General features: G+C 38.0%; 4 protein-coding genes across 58 annotated transcripts; 2 read left to right on the top strand and 2 right to left on the bottom strand.

The window, feature by feature from the left end:
* Positions 1-1026: 1026 nt before the first annotated feature.
* LOC147945098 (signal recognition particle subunit SRP54, chloroplastic-like) lies at positions 1027-5165 on the bottom strand. 50 transcript variants are annotated; one of them, XM_087452621.1, is made up of 21 exons: positions 5028-5152; positions 4860-4939; positions 4689-4733; positions 4489-4572; positions 4351-4392; positions 4221-4268; positions 4033-4133; positions 3842-3938; positions 3643-3759; positions 3310-3390; positions 3122-3213; positions 2962-3035; positions 2799-2847; positions 2653-2692; positions 2397-2539; positions 2102-2295; positions 1935-2025; positions 1722-1822; positions 1490-1642; positions 1311-1414; positions 1027-1211 (listed from the first exon to the last, which is right to left on the bottom strand). In XM_087452621.1, the coding sequence occupies exons 10-14, from the start codon at positions 3385-3387 to the stop codon at positions 2665-2667; spliced, it is 321 nt and encodes a 106-aa protein (XP_087308747.1). In that variant the 5' UTR covers positions 3388-3390; positions 3643-3759; positions 3842-3938; positions 4033-4133; positions 4221-4268; positions 4351-4392; positions 4489-4572; positions 4689-4733; positions 4860-4939; positions 5028-5152; the 3' UTR covers positions 1027-1211; positions 1311-1414; positions 1490-1642; positions 1722-1822; positions 1935-2025; positions 2102-2295; positions 2397-2539; positions 2653-2664. The 50 variants fall into 40 exon arrangements, with proteins under 50 accessions (XP_087308747.1, XP_087308797.1, XP_087308785.1 ...); XM_087452671.1 differs by having other exon boundaries at positions 1490-1595; positions 2962-3033; positions 3121-3213; positions 5028-5146; XM_087452659.1 differs by having other exon boundaries at positions 2962-3033; positions 3126-3213; positions 3320-3390; positions 5028-5146.
* Positions 5166-5492: 327 nt separating this feature from the next.
* Positions 5493-7749, top strand: LOC147945097 (F-box protein At3g62430-like). Its single transcript, XM_087451665.1, has 3 exons — positions 5493-6665; positions 6842-6982; positions 7076-7749. Exons 1-3 carry the CDS (start codon positions 5769-5771, stop codon positions 7370-7372), a joined length of 1335 nt encoding a protein of 444 aa, XP_087307791.1. The 5' UTR covers positions 5493-5768; the 3' UTR covers positions 7373-7749.
* An 18-nt stretch (positions 7750-7767) lies between these two features.
* Positions 7768-11740, top strand: LOC147945096 (F-box protein At3g62430-like). 6 transcript variants are annotated; one of them, XM_087451668.1, is made up of 9 exons: positions 7768-8036; positions 8258-8318; positions 8426-8500; positions 8670-8757; positions 9026-9126; positions 9203-9256; positions 9690-10752; positions 10933-11073; positions 11157-11740. In XM_087451668.1, exons 7-9 carry the CDS (start codon positions 9856-9858, stop codon positions 11433-11435), a joined length of 1317 nt encoding a protein of 438 aa, XP_087307794.1. In that variant the 5' UTR covers positions 7768-8036; positions 8258-8318; positions 8426-8500; positions 8670-8757; positions 9026-9126; positions 9203-9256; positions 9690-9855; the 3' UTR covers positions 11436-11740. The 6 variants fall into 6 exon arrangements, with proteins under 6 accessions (XP_087307794.1, XP_087307793.1, XP_087307792.1 ...); XM_087451667.1 differs by having other exon boundaries at positions 9683-10752; XM_087451670.1 differs by having other exon boundaries at positions 7828-8036; positions 8227-8318; positions 9683-10752.
* A 1689-nt stretch (positions 11741-13429) lies between these two features.
* On the bottom strand, positions 13430-15408 carry LOC104750319 (uncharacterized). Its single transcript, XM_087512174.1, has 8 exons — positions 15202-15408; positions 15019-15113; positions 14703-14894; positions 14388-14594; positions 14145-14292; positions 13920-14050; positions 13744-13833; positions 13430-13658 (listed from the first exon to the last, which is right to left on the bottom strand). The coding sequence occupies exons 1-8, from the start codon at positions 15338-15340 to the stop codon at positions 13560-13562; spliced, it is 1101 nt and encodes a 366-aa protein (XP_087368300.1). The 5' UTR covers positions 15341-15408; the 3' UTR covers positions 13430-13559.
* Positions 15409-15447: the final 39 nt, after the last annotated feature.

Genomic DNA, 15447 nt, shown 5'->3' with positions numbered 1-15447 from the left:
GGTAGTCACCTGTTTGGAAGAATAGGGAAAAGATACTCAACAAAAATAAGAGTTCATGGTGAAGACAAGACTAATTACCAATTGGTTCAAAAGGTTGTTATCTTCTTGCCGCAAAAGATCGAGAGCATCGTTGCTGTTCTTGAACAAACAAAGTATCTATCGACCCTCTTTACTACAGAGTTGATAGATATCTTGAAGGGCATGAGAAGCGCTTAAGTCTCCGAGAAGAACGTATCAAAGAGGGTGCGTTTTATGGAGAAAAGCTTGGTACGAGAAAAGGAAACAAGCAAAACAAGAGAGGCCATGGGAAGACCAAGAAGTGGTGTGGCGTGTGCAAAATTAACAGTCACAGTGAGGTAGATTGTTGAAGGAAAAAAATGGAGCACAATAGGATGCTTACCTCGGAGAAAAATGGAGCAAACGTCGGTTGAAAAGAGTTAACCGATGATGACGTGGAGAAGATTCACGCGTAGGACGTCATGAAGACGTTATGATGATCAAAGACTAAGAGTGACACCAAGCAATAAAGGGAGGATGCTTACCTCAAAGAAAAAAAATGGAGCACTTTATGGTGATTAAATGGAGACACCAAGACCAAGCACTAAAAGAGGAAGCTTACCTCATAAAAAAAATGGAGCAGTAGCCGGTTGAGAAGATAACCGAAGAAGACGTGAAAATTTTTCACTTCACACACGAGAAGTCACAGAGATGTGAATGTGATGGTGATCAAAGGAAGAAACCAAGCAAAAAAGGAAGCTGCTTACCTAAGAGAGAAAAGGGAGATGCAGCCAGTTGCGAAAGGAAAGAAAAAGAAAGATTTCCTTAGAGAAAGTGAGTGGAAGAAGGTTGCAAGAGAAGTTCATGGAGACTTCATGACTGTTGACAGACAATTAGAGTTAGACCGAAACTCAATTAAGGGGGAGTGTTAGTGATAACTGAGTTCGGTCATATGCTACATGTTCAAGATATACTTAGATATGTGTATGCATATTAAAGGGTGCATGTTAGATAGTTGCGTTTGTTCGGTTACTAAACGAACGGTTACGACCGTAGCACTCTATATAATTGTGTGTAATGTTGTACGGCCAAATCGTTGAGAATAATTGAGAAGTTTTCCACTTTTTCATTCTCTGTTTTATTCTCTACCAAGCTTGTATTTGAAGCAATGGCTTCTGGTATAATACAAGAGCAAAACTTCAACATCACCAGATCTGTAGATGTACAGAAGCTCATCTTAGTATATGACTGATACAGGTCCCATTCTGAAACTAATTCGTTTTCATGACAGATATAGAATACTAACAGCGTACCTGCCAGCTTCTTGTCCAGTCAAGGCATCAACAACTGGTAACACTTCTGTGGGATTTAGAAATTTCTTCACGTCTTTTAATTCGTCCATCATGCCTTTATCTATCTGTCACAGAGAGTCAATTTCATTACTAAAGCTGCAATAGATTTATGATACAATGACTCAAAAACAAAAGATTACCTGAAGCCTCCCTGCAGCATCCATGATAAATACATAGACACTACTCTACTTTAGTTAGATCTGCAGGTTTTACATCAGTCCCTGCTGTATAAACCGCCACACCAACCTGAAACAAGGAGGGCATCAGGGAGTATTGATTTACAGAACCGATACCTATAGACACCCAATCAATGTAAAACGTTAATTAAGTAACTTTCTATAACATAATTGATCAGAGTAGAAGAACACAAACCTCCTTGACACTCAAAGCAGCACCACCTCTTGAATCACCATCTCGCTTTGTCAAAATGGCTCCTGTAATTTCTATCGCTACATTGATTGGTGCCACCAGAGCTGTACGAAGTACAGAAGCTCATCTTAGTATATGACTAATACAGGTCCAGTTCTGAAACTATTCAAGGATGTTTGGAATCTTCATGACAAATGTAGAATACAAACAGCGTACCTGCGGCTTCTAGTCCAGTCATGGCATCAACAACTAGTAACACTTCTGTGGGATTCAAAAGTTTCTTCACGTCTTTCATGCCTTTATCTATCTGTGACAAAGAGACAATTTCATGACTAAAGCTGCAATAGATTTATGATAATGATTGGTAATGTAAATAGTAGTACCTTTCCCAGCACAATTAGAATAGGAGGCCCCAAACACTTCATAAAGCTTAGAAACAGCCAAAAAGCAGTGTAGTATCTATATTTGAAAGAAAGGTCACTCTATTAACTATAACCAAGATTCAGCAAAACAAGGCGCATGGTTCAGCAGCACTCCGCTATGAGCATCAACGTTAGGCTACAGAGGGGTCCTTGACCTGTAAAAGAGATTACAAGATTCAGAAAACCAAAAACCTGAATTATTCATTTTTATGCTAAACCATAATGCGTAAAGCCAAAGCACGAAACGAAGACAAACCTGTTTAGGTAGCAGAAGAAGAGAGACTTGAGCTGGTTGTCAAAGAAATGCATGATGAGTGTGGAGCCAGAACCTTGAGCACCGTATCCAACTCCCTCATATATATGATCCAACAGCGTCGTAAGTAAACACACACCCTTTTCCTGCATTATAATCAAGAATTAATAATATCCCACAATGTTATGTTGTACCTCTTCCATAGTCACATGCATCAATCATAACGAAAAAAATAGAAAAGAGAAGAAGAGCACTTTACCTTTCAAAGATGTTATGTTGTACCTCTTCTATAGTTTGCTCTGCAAAAATAAAAAGAAGACAACAACTTAACAAAATGATAAGTAGGTACTACTGAAACCAAAATGATAGATCGTGAAACCAACAACAAAGACCAAAACGCATCACCTGTTAGCAAAACCGCCAAGAAACACCTCGGGTCTTCCTCTCCAGCCACCTAATTTAGTAAAGTGTAGATCAGACACCTCTCCTCCAACCACACGTGAGTATTATTGATACCAAAACGATAGAGTGAAGTGAAACAACTATAAAACCAAAAAAAAATGATCACATGTTAACAAAACCCGTGAGAAAGCTTGAAGACGTAGCCAGGAGAAGAGTATATAATTAGCTTCCAAAACACCTGCAAGACGAAGAAGAAGAAAGCACCGTAAGGAACCAATAAAAAAAAAAACAGAGAGTAAATAAAAGAAGTGTTAAGAGGAATAACTAAACCCTTGAAGACGTTAGCACAGAGAAGAAGCGAAACGTATCCTTGTCTCCTTGATACATCACCCTCATCGATAAACGCATCAACCATAACCTGAAATAACAGAGCAACAACTAAATCACATGAGCAAATTCATAAGAAAGACAAAAACACAGAGGGTAAAAGAAGAGTTAAGAGGAAGAACAAAACCCTTGAAGACCTTAGAAGAAGCGAAGCGTATCCGTGCCTCCTTGAGACATCACCCTCATCGATAAAAGGATCAACCATAACCTGAAATAACAGAGAAACAAGTAAATCACATGAACAATTTCATTGTGAAAAAAAGCAACTTGATGCAATTTAGAAAACAAACCCAAATATGAAGAGCTTACAAAAACAGACCCAAATAAGAAGAGCTGAAGAGTCGTGGATAAAGAGAGAGAGAACAAAAGCATAAGATAACAGAGAGCAATCCGTAATCATGTGGGTACTGGGTAGTAAATCAAAACACAACTTAAAAGAAAAGTATATAATGGGAGTTACCTATGTAATGGTAGAGCATAGATGGCAACAAGCTTCAAGAGACGGTGATTGAATATTACAAAGAGAGAATATTATGACGGGCTGAATTAAACCGCCATATCTAACTCATCAACGATGCTGAGAGTAGAAGAGAAGAGACGGTGATTGAATATTACAAAAGAGAATATTATGACGGGGCTGAATTAGACTCACAACTTACTTATGGATGGGGAGAATTTGAAGTGGACGAGGAAGACTCATAACCTGTCTCGAGTGGCCTCAGCAAAGCACACATCACCATCTCCCCGCATATGATCCTGCAAAAAAATGGAGTTCATATCAGAAAGACAAAAACAAGACAAGGGAGTAGAAACCAAAATGTTGCAGCAAATCATTAGTTGACAATCAGACCTTCAAATCTTGCCATGAAGCACACATCACGAGCTTCCTATAGAATCTCAAATTCGGGGACATCACAATTTGGGGTGTCTTCCTTTTCACTTCCGTGGGCCCTAAAAAAGCAGAAAGTTGTTAGACCACGACAAGAAGCATATACAGTAGAAGAAGATAGAAAAACACTGTTGCAAGGAAGCACTCACTTGTATAGCACATTGGTCTAGGGTATTTCTCATTCTTAAAACGGACAGCTGCACAAGAGAATGAAATCACACAAATGATGTACGTGATTCCAACTTAAAGAGAGAAGCCCTAAGAATTTTTTAAAAAGACCTGTGCTTGGCAGAGTTAAGTATTCTTCTTCATTGAATCTCTCTGGTTAAAACCATATATATAGCTAATTTAACTTTAAAAAGTCTGAATCAAACAACCAACTTAAAAAGAGAAACCCTAAGAATTTTTTAAAAAGACCTGTGCTTGGCTGTGGTCGAATCAGAAGAAGAAACAAACAAACAAGCAACGTCCTCGGATCCTCTCACCCGGCACGAATTCCTCCTGCAAAATTCATCAACCGAGAAGAGATACTCAAGAGGAGTTTTAGAAGACAAAGACAAGAGAAGATGTCTCAAACTTTAATTGAAAAATAATAATAAACCCTAGAATTTGTATACCTTCTTAACTTGTTCGTTGAAGAAGAAGAAACGCCCATGGAAACCCTAATTCATCAATTAGAAAGAGAAAAAGAGAAGAGACGGCGAATGAGTCAGTGTACGTTTTTATCAAATTATTCTCTAATTAAATAATAATGAAAACAACAAAATCGATCGTGAAATTGAACTTACACACACGATGGATTGGGGAAGAAGCTGATTTCATCTACCACCGCTTCATCGTCCTTAAGGTTGGAACACGAACACAACACCTTTGATTTCAGAAAGCAAAAAACATTCACCACGAAAATCAAAATCGATTCATCTTAGGGTTTTAACAAGGAAACACAGAAATGATACCTTTTCTGCCTTCTTCATGTCTGTCTCCCTCTTCGTCGCCATTATAATCGAACCCTCTTTCTCGCTCTCTCGCTTCTCTCTCTCTCTAAAGAAGCCAAGTGAAGTTGTGAACTGATTATGATTTCTCTACCTGAGCGTAAAAAAAGTAATTATAAACAGAGAAGACCGATAAAAAAAATGGAAACATTACTGACCAATTTTGCCACTGGGCTTCTGTACTTGGGCCTCACTAGTCCTAATTTTTCCACTGGGCCTACCAATCGAACTCCCTCTATCTCTGTTCTACTGAGCTCAATACAGCAGCGAAGTAAGGAAGATTCAATTTAGGGTTATTTCTAAACCGAATAATTAGAAACCTATAACCAAACTAAACCGGAATTTGGATTGGGAGGGGACGATTACAACTGGCGCAAAACGATTGGCTGCTAAACAATTGTATTCGAGCGTATATAATAAAAGAGAAAAATTGATAGAAGAAAAGATAAAAATTGAACCTTTGCTCTGTTTTCAAGAATCCGCTCTAGTTCTTCATCAAGGTCTCTTCTTGATTCAATTCTGCTTTAGGGTTCTCTCGGGTTTAGTCGTCTTCTACCCCAATTTCTGCAGACTACGCTTCGGTGTTCTTGTTTCTGCATAAACGCGGTTGCGATTATTTCTGGGTTTTTGCTTCGAGTCGCTCAAGGTTCCATTAGAGATTGAGTGAGGTCTTCTTGGTAGTGAAGAAAAGGGTTGGCGAAAAAGATGGATATGATCAGTAGTTTACCAGATGATCTTATTGTTACTCACATAGTCTCCTTCCTCTCGGCAAAAGCGGCTGCTTGCTTGATGTGTACCTCCAAGAAATGGGCGAATCTGCTTACCGTCTTACGGAGTGCTGCTTATGTTGGTTGCTACTCGTTTGAGCCACGTCTCAAAAATTTCGCTGATGAATTAGCATCGGCTCGAGATGCCATTCACCGTTTGAGGAGATTCTCTCTAAAGCTGGGGTCTTTGGATTTTGCTCAGTATAGTACTGTCAGCGATTGTTTACGAGATGCGTTCAAGTGTGGTGTCTTCGATCTTGAACTGGACGTCAACTTCGAAGGAGATTTCATTGATTACTCACTGCCTTCTGAGATCTTCACTTGCAAGAGCGTTGTGAAAATGAAGCTAGGGTCTGGTTTTGTTATTGACATTATCCCTAGTAATGCTTTGCTTCCTGCTCTTAAGACTCTTCTTCTTGATTCAGTTCGGTTCGATGGTATTGGTGGTTGTGCGTTTACAAGGCTTCTTTCTGCTTGCCCTGTGCTTGAGGAGTTAGTCATAGATGGATTTAACTGTGAACTTTGGAATTGGTCTCACACTGTGTCTAGTCAGATCCTTAGAAGACTTACTATAAGGCGTGCATATTCAGAAGATGAAGATTATCATCAAGAATATGAGTTTGAGAGAATTAGTTTTGATACTCCCAGTCTTGCCTACTTAGAATACGATGATTATATTCATGAAGAGTTTCCAGTTGTTAATCTCGACTCCCTTGTTGAAGCGACCCTCAATTTTAGTCTGATGACTGCTTCGGATGAAACCGATCCAACGAATCTGTTCAAGGGTTTGGAAAATGTTCAGATTCTGCGCTTAGACACTGTTGACACGATGCAGGCAAGTGTTCTCTACTGAATCTTACCCTTACTCTTTTGTGAATATGTTTCTGCAGCTTAACAAATAGTAAAGCTTAGGGAACCATCCATCATAATTTTGCTAGACACTGTAATGTTTACTAAAATATTGCATTCTGATGACTGACTTGTTGTTGACTTTTTATTATTCTGTTCCAGGTGTTCGAGGCCGGCATTGATACAGCCACAGTGTTTGAAAACATGTCTCATTTATATATGCCAACTGAAGCAGATGTTTGCTGGGATGGTCTAAAAGTTTTTGTTACGAAATCTCCAAATCTGAAGACTCTGACCATTGAGGTATGACCGAAAGTCCCCTAAAAGTTCATTGAACAAACCTTATAATATATACTCTTCTTATAGGTGGTAGTACTCATAACAAAAACTTTTCAGGCTTTGCACTATACTTATGATAGCGATGAAAAAGCAGTTTGCGAATGCTTAGAGGACTATTCTTTCCTTTTGACCTGCCCTGTTGAGATCCTAAAGATAACCCAATTCGATGGATATGTCGGAGAAATGGTGCAAGTAAAGCATGTCTTGGAGAAATTGCAGTGTCTGGTGCTGTTGGAAGTTCATGTCCAGGCAACAAGTGATGAAAAAAAGCTGCAGATCTTGGACGATCTCTCGATGCTTCCGAGAGTTTCGTCCAAATGCAAAGTCGAGGTCAAGTTCGGTTATACAAACTAGAGTCTGTTTGAGCCTCACAACATATACTTGTGAAATCACAGACGTGGTTCCTGGTTTGTTGACATTAGAACTAGTGTTATTCTTTTTGCATCTTTCGTACACATGCGTGATATTTTGTTCTGAATCGAACAGTTAGGAGTTTTTGTCATCTCTGACTTTAGTAGTTTGTTTTGTGCCTAGAACACTCTTGAGTTTGTAAGTGACAGGCTGAGCTAGTCTACTGTTGCTAAGAGGTATAGTTTCTCAGATATATTCCGGTCAAGGAGGATTTAACATTCACAGGGATTTAGTTTTGATTGCTTGTTTTTAATTTTAAATGTCTCAAAATAAATGAACTTGATGAGAAACAGTGTTAATTAAATCGTTGTTATATGATCCTCCTCAATTTTGAATCTGGTTCGGTGTGTTTGAAACCGAGTGCAAATAAAACCAATTCAGACCAAGTTAATTGCAACGATACTATGAAGACCTGCAAAGGCTACACAGAGATTAGTCCAAAAATTAAATAAAAAGTCCAGTATTATTTTAGACCCGCCGGTACTATACTGTATTTGGAGAGAAGTTCCACCGGCGCGGGTGACAGTTGGTGACTCCGATTGAGCAAATCGGCGTTTAATGATACCAATCGAAGAGTATATGCTTCACTAAATCGGCGTTTCTCATGGTACGAATATACGAATTCGTGTTTATTTTGGCTATAGAAATTAGGGGTTTTATGATTTATAGAAATTAGGATGATGTAATTGACTCTTATGCATAAAAATTAGTACTAGGGTTGAAACAATTGGAAAGACACTGTGATTTGTGATTGTCCTTTGTTTGTTCAATGCATGCTTTTTTTTCTTTCACCGGAGATTTCTCGCTATTTTTATTTTGGGTATGGAGCTTGGGAAAACGTTTTGATGATGGTGAGATATATGTTCTGCTGCAAGAGAGTGTTGTAAGGGTATGTGATTTGTCTTTCTCAATTGTGTTTCATTCCTGTTCTACTTTCTCGTTGATGGCTAACAACAGACTTTTCATGTTTGTCTTGGTTTGTCTTGGGCTTTGAAGACACCAAACCAGTACTTGAAGCCATAAAGAACAAAGGCATAACAACCATTGGAGCTGCAGGGATGTGTTGGGGCGGTTCGTTTTCTATCTATTAATTATCTTTGCTTCTTCACTTCTTGTTGAGGAATTGTTCCCAATTTACCTGTGCTGTAGTTACGTGGAGAAATTTGTGTCATTCTCTTTCGCTGGTATTATCTTATCTAAATGGATAAGTTTTATCTATTGTGTTATTGATCTTCATCAGAAGTAGTGCGTGGAGCTGTCTAAACTAGAGCTTATTCAAGCAGCTGTTTTGCTTCATCCTACTTTTGTTACAGTTGATGATATCAAGGGTAAGTGACCTTTGGTATACTTCAACATCTTCATTCCTACGTTTGTTGTCATTTGCCTTGCCTCATTCTTTGTAAAATTTTGAGAGTCACTTATAAGATTAATTTCGTAACTCGTATCACCAAGATTACAACATCCACTAACTTAAGCAGATGTTGATTGTTTTGTATACGAATCAGCAGGGGGCTCATGCTTCACATTTACAGACATAGAAACACTTTGATTGGTCCGGTTGCTTTACTTTTCATAGTCTTTGGTTGGTTTCTTCAGGTGGGAAGGCTCCAATTGCTATATTGGGAGCTAAAATTGATCATTGGACCTCACCAGCACTCGGGAAGCAATTTGAAGAGACTTTAGCATCCAAACCCGAGGTAAACTGCTTCTGCACTGCAATTCAAACAGTTATATATAAAACGCCTTTCATCTAACTTAAAACGGACTCTGTAGGTAACCTAGTTACGTGAAGATACACCCGAAAGTGTCACACGGCTGGACAGTCAGGTACAACATCGATGAAATGCTTGATTGGTTTGTGACTTACCTCAAATTTAGTCATACACAAGTTTTTTCAAATTTAAATTTTTAGATCCTCAACTAGTTGTTCTACCATTGGAGTATATAAAAAATAATGGATATTTTTAGGTGTCTAACTTTTGAGATTTGCATTTTTTCAATTATAGTTGGATCTCATAAATGGGATCCAACCATTGAAGATGGTAAATTATACCAAATAACTGCTTGAATAAATAAAAAAAAAACGTACCAAATAATTAGAAACCTAAACCCAAATTAACCGGAGTTTGGACTGGGAGGCGATGATTACAGCTGGCGCAAAATGATTGGCTTATTAATTATTGTATCAGAGCATATAATGAAAGAGCAAAATTGATAGAAACATAATAATTGAACCTTTGCTCTGCTTTCAAGAATCTAGTTCTTCGTCAAGTTCTCTTTGAAGATTCAGTTCCGCTTCAGAGTTCTCTCGGTTTTAGTCGTCTTCTACCCTAATTTCTGCAAATTACGCTTCGGTGTTCTTGTTCTGCATTGCGATTATTTCTGGGTATTGAAAGGGTTCTTTGGGGTTGGCAAAAAAAAAAAGGATGGATAGGATCAGTAGTTTACCAGATGATCTTATTGTTACTCAAGTAGTCTCCTTCCTCTCGGCAAAAGCGGCTGCGTGCTTGAAGTGTACCTCCAAGAAATGGTGGAATCTGCTTACCGTCTTACCGAGTGCTGTTTTTGCTGGTTCCTCCTCGTCTGCCATTAGTACTAAGGCAAGTCTCAAAGATTTCGCTGATGAATTAGTATCGGCTCGACATGCCATTCACCGTTTGAGGAGATTCTCTCTAAAGCTACAGTCTTTGGATTATGCTCAGTATAGTACTGTCAACGATTGTTTACGAGATGCGATCAAGTGTGGTGTCTTGGATCTTGAACTGGACGTCAACGTCCAAGGAGATTACTCACTGCCTTGTGAGATCTTCACTTGCAAGAGCGTTGTGAAAATGAAGCTAGGGTCTGGCTTTGTTATTGACATTCTCCCTAGTAATGCTTTGCTTCCTGCTCTCAAGACTCTCCTTCTTGATTCAGTTCGGTTCAATGATACTAGTGGTTGTGCGTTTACAAGGCTTCTTTCTGCTTGCCCTGTGCTTGAGGAGTTAGTCATAGATGGATTCAACTGTGAACGTTGGAATTGGTCTCACACTGTGTGTAGTCAGACCCTTAGGAGACTTACTATGAGGCGTGCATATACAGAAGAAGAAGATTATGAAGGCTATGTGTTTAAGAGAATTAGTTTTGATACTCCCAGTCTTGCCTACTTAGAATACAGTGATTTTATTCATGACGAGTTTCCAGTTGTTAATCTCGACTCCCTTGTTGAAGCGAAGCTCCATTTTAATCTGATGACTTATGGGAATGAAACCGATCCAACGAATCTGTTCAAGGGTTTGAAAAATGTTCATATTCTGCGCTTAGACTATGTTGACACGATGCTGGCAAGTGTTCTCTACTGCATCTTACCCTAACTCTATGAATATGTTTCTGCATAGTAAAGCTTAGGGAACCATTCCTCGGCATAATTTTGCTGGACATTGGAATGTTTACTACAGTTTTGTTGTGCCAAATTTTGCATTTTGATGACTGACTTGTTGACTTTTTTATTATTTCTGTTCCAGCTGTTCGGGGATGCCAGTGAAACAGCCACAGTGTTTGAAAACATGTCTCATATATATATGCCAACTGAATCACCTTCCTGCTGGGTTGGTCTAAAACGTTTTGTTAAGAAATCGCCAAATCTGAGGACTCTCACCATTGAGGTATGACCGAATGCCCCCAAAAAAGTTCATTGAGCAAAGTAAAACTCCTATATATATAGGTCCTCATAAAGTGTCTTTTACAGGAATTGCACTATGATTATTCAATATCTGTCTGCGAATGCTTGGAGGACTATGCTTTCCTTTTGACCTGCCCTATTGAGATCCTAAAGATAACTCAATTCAAGGGATATATCGAAGAAATGGTGCAACTAAAGCGTGTCTTGGAGAAATTGCAGTGTCTGGTGCTGTTGGAAGTTCATGTCAAGGTAAGTAGTGATGAAGAAAAGCTGCAGATCTTGGCGGATCTCTTAATGCTTCCGAGAGCTTCATCGAAATGCAAAGTCGAGGTCAAGTTCGGTTAAACAAACTAGAGTTTGTTTACCTCAACATGAACATTTAGATCTGATCAAAGGAACAGACGTGGTTCCTGATTTGTTGACATTAGAACTAGTGTTATTCTTTTTGCATCTTTCGTACATGCGTGATATTTGTTCTGATTTGAACAGTTTGGTGTTTTTGTCATCTCTGACTTTAGAACTAGTGTTGTTTTGTGCCTAAAGTCACTCTTGAGTTTGTAAGAGAGAGGCTAAGCTACATTATGTCTACTGTTGTTACCAAGAGATATACTTTCTCAGATATTTTCCGATGAAGGAGGATTTAACGTCCACAGGGATTTAGTGAGTAATTTGCTTTGACTGTTTCTTTTTAAATGTCTCAAATCTCAAAATCAGATGAACTTAACGTTAATTATATATCCTCCTCAATTTGAATCTGGTTCGGTTTGGTTAACTAATGTTTGAAAGCCAGTGCAAATCAAACCAATTCAGACCAAGTTGTAATTGAAAAAACTCCCCGGTTTAGTTCTTCCTCGTCAGTCGTCACATTCGATTTGAAGATGCAATTTTGATTCACTAAAGGCATCAACGTTGTTCATGGTACTAGAGATGAATAGATCGGCTCTAACGTCCTCTTTGAATCTGGTGTTCGCTCTAGTTTTCGTGTAGACAAGTAGTGGATTAAGCTGGTCTGTTGCTAAACTGAAACTAGGGTCTGATTTAGGGATTATTATCTAGTTTTCACTTAATGTTAGAGACTAGGCGCTTATTTCTCCATTGGAAACTGTAGTTTAACGGGTCGCTAGGTTTTTGCATGAAGTATGGATAGATATTGCAGTCTACCAAATGAGATTATTTGCCATATCGGGTCATTCACAAAGGAGGCTGTGTTCACAATGGTTCTCTCAAAGAGTTGGCGAAATCTGTTTATATGGACATATACAATTCCGTCTATATGGACATAAGCTTTTATCTAATAGAATACTTTGTTTTTGGTAATGAATTGGTGTAGAAACTAGGTTTCCACAATGAATTTGTTTAAGAGGGAAAACAAATTCAGTAAAGTGATCTCTCTATAAAACAGATCTAAGCTTTGAAATTAGAAGAAAAATAATAGATCTCGAAGAAGCTAGGGTTTCTATTGTCAAGAACAAGAAGAGAACTGAATTATTGTATTCAATTGTGGATGTTTTACAATGGAGAAGTCTCTCCTTATTTATACATTTACAAAGATTACATAATATATTAGCTTTCCTTATCGGACGGAGTAGAATATAGAAAACTGCCTAATTACACGAGTCGGCCGTCGTGCCGAAGTAGAGGTTGGTTTCTTCCTCTCCAAGACTTCACTTCGTCCGAATTGACTTCAAATGACCTAATCGGTTCTTTAACCGGCTTCCCGGTTAAATAGATAATTTATCTTTCTGGTTTAGTTCGGTATGTCGGGAGTACTGAATCCCGCACCAACAATTGGGAAATGGAATCAGGTTTGGGCAGGACCATTGTCAGGTTACAGAGTAGCTTTGCTTCTGTTGAACCGTGGACCATCACGAACTTCGATTACTGCTCTTTGCGATGATTTTGAGATCCCTTATTTTTAAGAACAATAATACAGATCCCTTATTTTTAGTCTATGTTATTAGGATTTTATCAAGTTTTTTGGAACATAAAAATGTATTTTGTTCTTAAAGTTGCTATTTGGAGATCAACTTTTATTATATACCAATTAAATATTTACTAAGTTTGGTATTCTTCACTTAAATTTTCCTCTTTTAAGTTTCTTTGCACAATAAAGATCTTCATAAAGTATCTAATTTCTTACTTCATAAGCATGAATCTATCTTATCTAGATACGTAGTATTCAAAGACATGCAGGCCTAAAAACTACATAGCTGGCTTGGATTATTTCTTCTTTAAAAAAAAATTATGTTTCAAAACATGGTTCGAAATGGAGCTTCGAAATCGTTCGAATATGCCTTGTTTTGTTGTACGATAAGATCATAGGGGTCAGTTTATACCATGGTTCGAACCTGGAGAAATCAACCCATCAATCTAAAGAAAATAAATAATATTCGCAAACATAGTTAGGTTAAACCCCCAAAAGTTGTGTAGTGTAAGTTAGCAAACTTGAGTTCCCCCATACAGTTATATTCACTTGTTAGGCCATTGAACAGCTTCATAAAACAGAATCTCTGGACGAACCTTCCTTTCCCCACATAATCTGGCAACACTCTCCCAGTTACCAACAACCTATACCACACATATCAATAATGTCTTAATCCAACAAAGTTTACAATCCAGCTCAAGAAAGACAAAGGCTACTGTTTCATCTTACCTCTTCTATTGAAGCTTCATGTGTGAGACTGACCCACCGGTTCTTTTTATAAGCCATGCAAATGTATTCTTCTTCTTCACCACAACCAGTCTGCATTCCATATTCTAAGACTGTAACAGACAAGAGATACAGAAGAACAATAGCACAAACATATGTGACCCTGTTTCAGATTTTACCATTGACACAAGCCGGTACTTGGTGTTTGGTTCTAAGCCTTCATATAGCCTGCTGATATCTATCTCCCACTCCAAAGACTTTGTTGTTTCACATATTTCTTTTTCAGTTTCATTCTTCTCCCATTCCAGCCCTAATGTTGCAAACCCATCAAAACAGCAAACTGTTTGATCATTCCACAATAAATGAAACGAGTAGATAAGAACACAATCGTGGTCAAAACTTACCAATTGTGAAGATAGGTGGGCATCTACTGATAGTGTGGTGGACAAAGTTTGTGTCTCCACAGCCTCCTGTTCTAACATCACATATCATTTTCTCTTCCATGCGGATCATTTTAAGGATGTCTTCAAACTTCATATTCCCAAGAGCACTCTGCATATATAAAAACCACAGAGCATAATCACAGAGCAGGATTTTTAAGTGCCAGTTTCTGTAGAAAAGAAAAATATGAAAAAAATGAAACATACCTTTAAGTCTCTGATAGAATCAGCAGGCATAACGATTCCATAAGAACTTTGCTCTGGATGATTTGGCTTCCTTCTGCATTTTTTACAACTCATTCTTTCATATACCTCCAACGTAAAAAGGCGAGTTACCAAGCTTTCTCCTTCTGGAATTTTCCACCAATGACAAAACTCGAGGATTGCGACGAGTACCTCAGCACCATCACTTGACTGAAATGAGTTAAAAGAAAAAAACGAATGACATTTAAGACAACATTCAGGCCTATGTATAATAATAATAACAATAATATTTAGAAGCTTATGTTTATCTGCACAAACCAGGGAATGAAATTCTTCTTCTAGGGAAGCAAGCAAGTTGGACAATAAGTGACTATAGAGTTCCTCTTCTTTTATCTGCTCCGAGACAAAAGCAGAAAAGAAACTTCGTAGTGCAGAAGGCACTTGGTTGTCAGAAAATGTCTGCCGATTGTGCAACAAATCTTCTTTAAGAACTTTAATGTTACAGAGGGACTGCAGCAGAAAAAAAAAAATCAAAGATAAGTTAGTAGAGAAATAATACCAGAAAATTAGAATGAGCTGAAACAGAAAAAGAGAGTTTAGGTTTTGAATTATTTTTGTTGTTGACTGCTAATACCTTCAGTATCATGTCAAGAGCTGAATTGTATCTGGATACAGCTTTGCCATGTACCGACTCCAAATTTTTAGACAGTGAATCTTCTCCATGCATATCTTAAAATAAGAATCATAAATTTAATACATCTAAGAACAGTTTTTAAAATATTCGTCAATTGAGAAGGTCTTTTGAAACCAGGGTCACCTTTAGTAGCTTCGTCTTGATTGGATAAAATTTCAGATTGACCTTTTTCACGAGTATCTTCTGGTTCCATAGAATCTTCTTCTGTCCTGTTTAGTGAAGTAACTCCCGGTTCAAGGTTGACATACGATTCGCTAGACATAGGTCAGAAAACGTTTTGTGTGATGAAGCACCGAAGCATATATGGTTGAGAATACTCTCCTCATAAAATAAACAACACTATATAAAACAAAAAAAACAAAAAACCCT

The sequence above is a fragment of the Camelina sativa genome, chromosome 5 (assembly GCF_030686135.1).
Source record: "Camelina sativa cultivar CO46 ecotype springtype chromosome 5, ASM3068613v1".
NCBI classification, from domain to species: Eukaryota; Viridiplantae; Streptophyta; class Magnoliopsida; order Brassicales; family Brassicaceae; genus Camelina; species Camelina sativa.
This window is presented reverse-complemented; position numbering and strand designations above follow the sequence as displayed.

Bases quoted from the DNA above. Each gene is read 5' to 3' on its own strand.
- LOC147945098 (XM_087452619.1), bottom strand. From the start codon at position 3,387: ATGGTTGATCCTTTTATCGATGAGGGTGATGTCTCAAGGAGGCACGGA. The intron at 3,214-3,309 runs GTTTTGTTCTTC...CTGTTATTTCAG, and splicing joins TTCTTCTAAGGTCTTCAAGG to GTTATGGTTGATGCGTTTAT. The intron at 2,693-2,798 runs GTGATGCGTTTT...TTATTTTTGCAG, and splicing joins CTTGGCGGTTTTGCTAACAG to AGCAAACTATAGAAGAGGTA.
- LOC147945097 (XM_087451665.1), top strand. From the start codon at position 5,769: ATGGATATGATCAGTAGTTTACCAGATGATCTTATTGTTACTCACATA. The intron at 6,666-6,841 runs GCAAGTGTTCTC...ATTCTGTTCCAG, and splicing joins ACACTGTTGACACGATGCAG to GTGTTCGAGGCCGGCATTGA. The intron at 6,983-7,075 runs GTATGACCGAAA...AAAACTTTTCAG, and splicing joins TGAAGACTCTGACCATTGAG to GCTTTGCACTATACTTATGA.
- LOC147945096 (XM_087451668.1), top strand. From the start codon at position 9,856: ATGGATAGGATCAGTAGTTTACCAGATGATCTTATTGTTACTCAAGTA. The intron at 10,753-10,932 runs GCAAGTGTTCTC...TTTCTGTTCCAG, and splicing joins ACTATGTTGACACGATGCTG to CTGTTCGGGGATGCCAGTGA. The intron at 11,074-11,156 runs GTATGACCGAAT...TGTCTTTTACAG, and splicing joins TGAGGACTCTCACCATTGAG to GAATTGCACTATGATTATTC.
- LOC104750319 (XM_087512174.1), bottom strand. From the start codon at position 15,340: ATGTCTAGCGAATCGTATGTCAACCTTGAACCGGGAGTTACTTCACTA. The intron at 14,895-15,018 runs GTATTAGCAGTC...TTTCTGCTGCAG, and splicing joins CTCTTGACATGATACTGAAG to TCCCTCTGTAACATTAAAGT. The intron at 13,659-13,743 runs GTAAGATGAAAC...TGTGTGGTATAG, and splicing joins ATGAAGCTTCAATAGAAGAG to GTTGTTGGTAACTGGGAGAG.